Consider the following 9582-nt stretch of genomic DNA (forward strand, 5'->3'; position numbering starts at 1 on the left):
ATTTCGAAACAAAATATCTTTATATCTTATTATAATCAATTTTTGTTAATTTCAATGCTATTTGAAGGCTAAGAACCCGAAATTGCTCAAGAAATTCATTGCGACCCTACCTCTTTAAGCCCTTGGTAACCCTTGATCCGCGGTAAACATTCGGCCTGTGCGGACCAAATGTGGCCCTGGCGTTATGATGTGGCCTGTCCCTAAATCTATTTTTGTAACAATGAACCAAGTGACACATTCACAGATCGCTTAAGTGACTCGTGGCACAATTCCAGACCATTTAAGCGATCCCTTGAGTGACAAAGTTTTAGAGCATTGGTCCTGCCACCAGTGCGGTTCTACATCACTCAAGTTATCCGCGGCACATTCCCAGATTACTTAGGTGATCTGCGGCATAATCACGGATCACTTATATGACGCGCGGCACAGCTCCAGAGCATTTGGATCCGCTAAGTATTTGAAGATCACTAGAGTGGCTCTGTAGGGGACTCAATAGGAGAATGTTAGTTCAGGTGCCCACAAACTAGTGAAAAGTTTTACTCGTTTTTCGTGAACCGAGTAAGACGCCATTAAGAATATTTCATATTTTTTATAAAGGGTGGTTGATGACGTAAGAATCATCCACCCCTTCCCCCTAGAACTCCTTAATACTGTTACGAATTCAACCTGTTGTTTACCAATAATTTCGTGATTAATCATAATTTCGTGAAACGTGGTTTATTTCCTATAGTAAATCCGTTCCTGGAAATTCCTCGTTTCTCCCACAAATTGAATTTTCCATACGCTTTTGCCAAGCATTTTTAGCGCGCGGGGAATTCTGTTAGGTTGCTATTCCAGATTTACCGACGCGATTTTTTTTCCCCTCTGTTTGGCGGTCATTTCCGAAGCGACGATTTCGTGCAGCAACCCTTCGGCGAAGACCAGAATGCCTGATGGTTCCGCTCGTATATGAAGGCGTCTTACTTCCCCCCCCCCCTCCACGTCAGCAAATCGAAAATCCCCCATCCATGCTGACGTAATACTTGAATGACCCCTAACATAAAGATACCCGGAAGTTATTTTCTGAAGGTTAAAAAAAGTGGGTTCAGCTATAGCGGCTGATCGGCTCCCCCCCTCCTGTAAAACCAGACGTGGCTCGGGCTGTCACTTTTAAAAGCCGGGCTTTACTAGCAGGTTTTCTATGCCGCGCGCAACGTGAATCACCCAGCGCGACACGCCGTCTATTCATCAATATGAAAAGCAGTACGACTGTTTTCCTACAGAGCGCAATACGGCTCACGACATCGCTTTACGTCGGGCGTGATTGGCAGACTGCTTCTGGAGGAGTTGAGCGTCGTGTGCCGCGCGTTTCAGCGATCTTCCCTTCATTTTCGTGTTGTGTCTCTTCCCTTTAAACCGGAGCATGCAGCCGATAGAGTATATGACGCCAGGGTCATATACTATGTAGCCGTCCTGAGCCGATGCGCCACGCTTGGAAAATGCGAATGCGTAACGTCATTATGTAAAGGCCCCTTTATACGTACGCTCTTGCGCGCGCGATAGCTGTAAACAAGTTCAGAACCGCCTTCAAGAGTGCGCGTGTAAAGACGAAAAAAGTGTGGGGGTAGAAACGCGCGCAGGAACGAGACATTTCAACGTTCAATCGCGAACTCAAAATCGTACGTCTAAACGCAAAGCAGCTTACAGGCAAAAACGTGGCGAATCCCTCGCTCCCGTGACATCTTCTTTCGTTATCGCTCTTTTAAAAGAAGAGAGAGAAAACAATATTACTAATGTTTTTTTAGCGATATATTCGCTGAAAATATTCACTTCCATTTTTCTTTTTCAGAGTATGTGACGATGTTTTTTTTTCTTTTTTGTACGTAATACCTTCTTTTACAGATGATAAATTTATTGAAAGTTACGCTTTAGATTATCGTAATAATTAATTTTTAAAGTTTGATTTGGCCCTTTTATACTCACCTTACGTTATTATTATTATATTTAATAGAGAAGACGTTTGTTAAATTAAAAGTAATTTTACTCGAACGCGGATTGTTTACACAAACATCTTTCTTTTAGTTTTTCTTCAACATCTCAGTCAGTAACTCATTAAAAACGAATGTATTTATAAAAAAAAATTGCTTTTATTTATTAATATATAAATAATTATATAAGTAATTATTTTAAATTATAGTACAGAATTGATATATTAAGTAGCAGAACTTTCTTTGACAGGAAAAGTTTCAATACGGAAAATAAATATTTTTAAACAAGAGAGAGCATCTTAAACAGGAGCCTATTAGTAATTTTTAACTCTTCATCAACTGACAGAACTTTGTAAAGTACTAGGTTTGATAATTTATTATGAACTACCGATATGATAATTTTAACGTGTACAAGGATTTCCTTTTTGCCAAAAGTTGGGTCTCGAAAACAAGGATTTCTAATGCGTGGATAGTATTATAGATACATTTTTCTTTTTTCAAATTTTAAACCTAAAAAAAAAATCAAGGTGTTTCCTTACAAACGTTAAAATATAGCAATTGTATCAAAAACAGTGTTTCCTTTTTTAAATCTTTATTTAGAACTAAAATGACAATAATTGTTATAAACAATGATGTTCCATAAGCGCCAAGGATCTGAAGGCTGGGCCCCCAATAAATTTTCTTCAATAATTAATGAGCATGCAATGCACCGATCATTCCCCATCCTGCGGGCGGGCTTGAGTCCCGTATGTATGGGGCGAACAGCGCTTATCAGCTCCCTGAATGTTTTCATCATGTCAGCGCCTGGTCATTTTCTTTTTTCTTTCATAATGTGGTAGATAAAGGGTTAAGCGTATCTATTGTGATATTGAAATTATTCATGAATTAAAAAAATAGGGGGCGGTCTCTTCATATTAAATCATTTGTATGCGTAATGTGGATCGTAGATTCATAGTTGTTGATCCTCCGATAAACACGATGTGAGGTTGGTAATGGGCGCATAAGATGACTTTATTCTGTTTTATCTCTTTTGCATAATGCGATATCCATATACAGTGGATCCGGCTCAGTACAACTAATTTTCGTGTTACCAACGCTTGGAGATTTTCTTGCTCATTACGTTTTGTTCATGATGGTTTTCTGAATAACCTTATAAGCGGAATCAACTCACTTTGTTACTTTTTGTTAAATTTTATATGATCAACGAAAAAAAGAAACCCCTCCATTAGGACTTTAAAAACTAACCCGTTTTTTTTTCTGGAGGAGTTCATAAAGCACGCTTCAAGTGATGTCGGTATTCTGCAGAGGGATTTAGTAAGTCCAGTGAAAGGTCGTCCTTTTGTCGGCAGATACTGTTGTACTTCACAATACGTGTTTGGGTTTTTTCCGTCGGTTATTCATTTCTCTACCTTTTTCTTTCCCTCAGCCTCTTTGGTGCTTCAAAGAACACTACCTGTCTAGGCGACTCAGAACTTTAACACCCCCCGTCTAGGCGACTGAAAAATTGTAACACCCTCTGTCTGGTGCCACAAAAATGTAACACCATCGTTTTTGCATACCCCCCCCCCCCCCCCCCCAGTATCCAGAATGCAGATTGCCAGCTTCATATATGTAAAAGTTCTTGTCTGTTAAGCACACACTTTTTGGTGAGGAAAGAGGTATGGCTGATTCGCGTTGCTGGAGCAAAGAATTTTTAACGGACTTCATTAATCTGTATAAGGAGTTTCCATGTTTGTGGAAAATAAAAAGTAAAGAGTACAGCAATAAATACATCAAAAATGAAGCTTACGATAAGTTAGTATGCTTTTGCAAGCAATCGTTCCCGGAAGCTGATCGGGACTTCGTTACAAAAAAAATTCAAAGTTTAAGGGGATCCTTCAGAAAGGAACTGAAAAAAATTTCTGACAGCCAGCGGAGTGGGTCAGCGGCTGACCAAGTATATGTGCCAATGTTGTGGTACTTCGAGCTTCTGCTGTTTACGACAGACCAGGAAATACCGACTGCTAGTGTGTCGAATATGGATATTATCATTCCTGGTGGAGAGATTGACGGCAACAGCAGTGAACTGGAAGATAGTCAAATCCATTCTTCATGGACCAGTACACCTATCGAAGGCCAGCAGAATGACCATGAGGAGGAAATTCAACACGAGCAGGTTAGAATATATTTTCAGTACATGACAATTATGTTTAATGTGCAATATTCCAAACGCATAAGTTTAATCTTCACACAGGAAGATTTTGAAGATATATTTTCATGCATTTTGAATGAAACATTGTATGTACTGAATAATTGAAATGCACAGTATTTTCAGTGGCATTCTGCAAGTGCATAATTTGAATGCAAAATATTTTTGAAGTGATATCTTCAAGTTCATAATTTGAATGCAAAATATTCTCAAAGTAATATTCTACAGATGTATAATTTGAATGCAAAATGTTTTCAAAGTAACATTCTGCAAGTGCATAATTTGAATGCAAACTATTTTCAGTGGCATTCTGCAAGTGCATAATTTGAATGCAAAATATTTTTGAAGTGATATCTTCAAGTTCATAATTTGAATGCAAAATATTCTCAAAGTAATATTCTACAGATGTATAATTTGAATGCAAAATGTTTTCAAAGTAACATTCTGCAAGTGCATAATTTGAATGCAAACTATTTTTAAAGTGGCATTCTGCAAGTGCATAATTTGAATGCAAAATATTTTTAAAGTGGCATTCTGCAAGTGCATAATTTGAATGCAAAATATTTTTAAAGTGGCATTCTGCAAGTGCATAATTTGACTGCAAAATATTTTTGAAGTCATATTCTTCAAGTTCATAATTTGAATGCAAAATATTCTCAAAGTAATATTCTACAGATGTATAATTTGAATGCAAAATGTTTTCAAAGTAACATTCTGCAAGTGCATAATTGGAATGCAAAATATTTTTAAAGTGACATTCTGCAGGTGCATAATTTACATGCAAAATATTTTTAAAGTGACATTCTGCAAGTGCATAATTTGACTGCAAAATATTTTTGAAATGATATTCTGCAAGTTCATAATTTGAATGCAAAATATTTTTGAAGTGATATCTTCAAGTTCATAATTTGAATGCAAAATATTCTCAAAGTAATATTCTACAGATGTATAATTTGAATGCAAAATGTTTTCAAAGTAACATTCTGCAAGTGCATAATTTGAATGCAAACTATTTTTAAAGTGGCATTCTGCAAGTGCATAATTTGAATGCAAAATATTTTCAAAGTAATATTCTGCAAGTGCATAATTTGTATGTAAAATATTTTCAATGTAATATTCTGCAGGTGCATAATTTACACGCAAAACTATTTCAGAGTAATAATCTCAAGGTGCATAATTTAATTGTACAGCATTTTCAAGGTAATTATAGTTTGTTGGTTCAAAATAAACGGTATGTTCAAGGCGTCAAAGAGAAATACACATGTTTCAGGTTTAATATTTAAATACATGGCTTTTATTAAGTCGTAATATTTATAATAAATGGAAATTTTATGCTTTCCCTGCTTTCACCATAGCATCCTGCCATGACACTTTTCCTTTTGTCATGAAATAATTTTTGTACGCCTCTCTATTCTGTTTTGCTTTGAGAGTTGTATTTCTCAGTACGACTGGTTGCAAATCAGTTAGTGGTGAAGTGTCTTTGCGCCAGTCTCCTTGATGCATTGTTTGATTTTCCACATCCTCTCTGTCATAAGTTGTTGCACAAATGTAGTCAGTGTTTCTTTTCCTTAAGAAATTGTGCAACGTACAAATGGCAAGTATTACGTAATTTATATTATCAGCCTTCATATTTATAGGTGATTGGAGAATTCTAAATCGTGATGAAATTATGCCAAAAGCATTTTCAACCACATTTCTAGCACGTGACAGCCTATAGTTGAAAACTCTTTTGGCAGGATCCAACTCTCGCTGGGAATACGGTTTCAAAAAATTTTCCCCCAAAGAAAAGGCTTCATCCCCCAAAAACACGAAATTTAAATTTTCGACGTTTTTGTCACATGGTGGTAATTGCAATTGCCCTGCTTTCAGTGATCGGCTGAACTCAGTGTAATCAAACACTCCTCCATCAGATACTCTTCCATTTTTGCCGACATCAACGAATATGAATTCATAATTTGCATTCACCAGTGCCATCAAGATAATACTATGGAAGTTTTTGTAATTAAAATACAATGATCCTGAATGTGGTGGTGGTACGATTCGTATATGTTTTCCATCTAAGGCACCGCCACAGTTTATAAAGTTCCACTTGCTTCGAAAACCATCAGCTATCTCTGACCATTCTTTTTCACTGGTAGGCATCTGAAGAAAAATGACAAAACAATCAAATATAATAAACACCTAAACTTCAATTAAAAAAACACCATTTCTCTAAATAGGTCTAATTAATAATTTTTTATCCTGTGTAATCACTTTTTTCTTAAAATAACAACAGTAGAGATACCTTATTTTTTTCACTATCAAGTGATTTAAATTCTCAATACCATCTTATTTTAAGGGGAGAAACAATTAATTTTTTCAGGTCCAGCAAATACAAAAACGAAAAAAAAAGAATGAAGTTGGGGATGCTGCCATAGATTTCATGAAGTTGTGCACAAATGTGTTGTCCGATGAGGCTAAAGACAAAATTGACATTGATGAACACGAAGCTTTTGGCATAATGGTTGCCAAAAAGTTGAGACGGATGGATCCTCTTCAAGCTATATACGCAGAATCCGTAATAAATTCGGCACTGAGGAGAGGACTATTAAATACTTTGGACCAAACCAGTGATGTTTGCAGTCACAAATGCAATCTCTATATCACTCCTGCACATTTTGCATCTGCCTCTGCTGAACCTCAAGATGATAATACATTTTTATAAATATTTGATTTTTTTTCTTTGCATTGTTATTTTTTTAAACTACGCCAAAAAAATTTTTCTCTAATAACATACCCAATACATTTAAATAAACCAAGAATATTTTTCCAGTTTTCTTTATTTTTATTTATGCTGTAACAAAAATTGTGTTCATGGCTATGTATTATGATTGGATTTTAATTTCTTTTTTCTTCACATTAGGATTTCTTTTTTTTACCATTTAGTCTGTTAATAATATGAAACAAGAGAAATTATATAATCTTGTGTGACTAAAGTTTATTATCATAAAGGGCATTATGACAGTACACTATATTTTACGATCACTTTATTAATTTATGTCACTTTATTATATCACTATATGTTATTGTTTACATGCGTTAAGCCAAATGCTTGTCTCATATAGGATGGTCATATACAGAAAAAATCACTATCGGTTCTGGCACAAGGTAGTGGAACATATAAAAGTAGATATAATGAGAACTTTTTTTTAATCGTAATTAAATTTTTTTACATTTTAAAAAAGAAATTACCATATTTAAAAAAAAATTCTGAATGCACTTGACCAAAATTTTATGAATTCAAATTCATTTACTTAAAAATTTCCTCATTAAAATTATTAAATGCACAAACATTTTAGAGACTCACCTTCATGTACTCCGTTCGCAGAACATCAAAAATCGCTTTGCACACCTCGGGTATGATGATACTCAGCGATGGAGCAGAAATGCCGGTGCAAAATTTTAAATTTTCGTAGGAACGGCCCGTTGCAAGAAATGTTAATGTAGCTGCTAAACGTTGTTCAGCCGAGATGCTGCTTCGCATCACTGTGTCCAATTTGGTAATTTTTTCTCTGATTAAACCCAACAACTCATCAAAAGATGCACTACTCATCCGTAAATAATTCCGGAAATCCTCAGGATAGCTCAGCTTGAGTTCATTGAGCAGTTCCATGTGATTGTACTTTTTCCGGTATTCTTTCATCCACATTCTGCGTTCCGATTTTATATTTATATAATTACTATTTGAAATAGCTGCCATGCTTAATCCTGCAGCAGCGACAACGCATTTTTTAAATCTATTTTTTTCTCGAGCTCTAAACATGTCGACTTCTTCGTTTTCAAACAAGGGAAAAACTTTGGTCAGGAACGTGGAACGTTGTGCTTCCCCGAAAGTCCACACGCCACGCAAAAGCGTATGAATTTCGCCACACGCTTCCCTTTACACACACAATTCTGAACGGGGCCTTCTTTCGTGCAGGAGAGAGCGCGCGCAAGAATGTGTCCGTTTTTAACAACACGCTCTTGAACGCCGCGTTCCTGACCGCCCTCCAATCCTTCGCGCAAGAACGTCCCGCTCCGGGCGTGCGGGGAAGATTGTACGTGTAAAGGGGCCTTTAGAATCTCTTGTGTGTGGATAGAGCCTGTTCCTCTTTTTTTTGCCTTTTTTACGGTAACCAATCTGCGAAACAGATTCGCTTTCCCCACTGGACTTCAGTTTTTAGCACTTTAAGGCGCGGCGGCGAAAAGACACGCTTGTCGTCGTCCCTTACTCCAGTGGAACTGAATTTTTTTTTCCTTTTTTTTTCAGTAGCGAGTTGTAATGTGAATAAAACACGTCAAAAAACTGCGGAAAGCAGTGACATTTTGCGGTTTCTCGGAATTTTCGTAGTGAGATATTGGCTGTAAGCAAATGGGAAGGAGGGATAAAATAAGAATAGTAGGAGAGAATTGCGGTAAAAAAAAGACGATTGCGGCGAAAGCGAGAAAATAGGAAAAATAGAAAAGCTGCGAGGTCTGCACTCAGTATACTGCGTAATATAGGAGGTTCGAGACATCGTTTCGCCGCATAAGTAAAAACTTTCTCACCACTGGGCATGGGGGAATTTTCGGCTACTGGTTCAGCGGAGTGATGTCGTTCTACGGACCATCAATTTCCAACGCTGACCAGTTTGCGACATAGGCAGGAAAACACGTCAAAACTAGCGATTCGGTAAAAAATCGTATTTTTAGAAGCAAAAGCGTATAATTGTATTAATTTACTAAATACGACAAAATCGTAACGGTTGGCAGGTATGCACAACCATTGGATGTTCCAATCCCATCCCCTGCTTTCACATTTCCTATTACAAAGGAAGAGAGCGTTTTTTTTTTCTCTTTTCTTCCTCTTTATATTCAGGGGAAGCTTCCTCTTATTTTTCTAGGCAATGCTATTCATCACCATGGGGAATGCCTATTCTAAGAAAGATCATCCCTTCAGAGAAAAAAAAAGGACTTTTTCAGGCGCGGCTGCAAAAAGTAAGGAGTTATAAGGGCCCTTCCAGAGGGAAATGAAAAGTTAGGAGTTTGTAAGGATGTGTGAACCCTGCATGGTGATAAACCAGAGTTGTGCTCGCTTTGAAAGAATAAGCTATGCTTGTACTCTATGTATATAGTCTTCCAATGACGAGATGAGACTTGGCTACATCATGTCATGTCGGACAATTATTTTAGGGAAAATGATTGTCAGCAACTGAGCTTTTATGTTCGGCTAATCCTTCTAGAAAAGAATAGAAACACCCAGTACGGCATGCCATAGCTAAGTCTCATGGTTGGAGGACTATACCAACAATCTGTGCGTGTATCTAGTTCTCTATGGCAACTTTTCAATGGGGAATCTGCACGCATTTGCTTCTCAAAGTTAGGAATCACAAAAAACCAACTTCATCCAACCAGCTGAGCTACTGGTGG

General features: G+C 37.0%; 1 protein-coding gene across 1 annotated transcript; it reads left to right on the top strand.

Annotated features, from left to right (window-relative positions):
• Positions 1-3555: 3555 nt before the first annotated feature.
• Positions 3556-6940, top strand: LOC149089476 (uncharacterized). Its single transcript, XM_089239778.1, has 2 exons — positions 3556-4122; positions 6518-6940. The coding sequence occupies exons 1-2, from the start codon at positions 3628-3630 to the stop codon at positions 6857-6859; spliced, it is 837 nt and encodes a 278-aa protein (XP_089095904.1). The 5' UTR covers positions 3556-3627; the 3' UTR covers positions 6860-6940.
• Positions 6941-9582: the final 2642 nt, after the last annotated feature.

Source organism: Pholcus phalangioides, unplaced genomic scaffold, assembly GCF_987345545.1.
Source record: "Pholcus phalangioides strain wild (caught in Gottingen) unplaced genomic scaffold, Ppha-v1.0 ptg000002l_1, whole genome shotgun sequence".
Lineage (NCBI taxonomy): Eukaryota > Metazoa > Arthropoda > Arachnida > Araneae > Pholcidae > Pholcus > Pholcus phalangioides.

Bases quoted from the DNA above. Each gene is read 5' to 3' on its own strand.
- LOC149089476 (XM_089239778.1), top strand. From the start codon at position 3,628: ATGGCTGATTCGCGTTGCTGGAGCAAAGAATTTTTAACGGACTTCATT. The intron at 4,123-6,517 runs GTTAGAATATAT...TAATTTTTTCAG, and splicing joins AGGAAATTCAACACGAGCAG to GTCCAGCAAATACAAAAACG.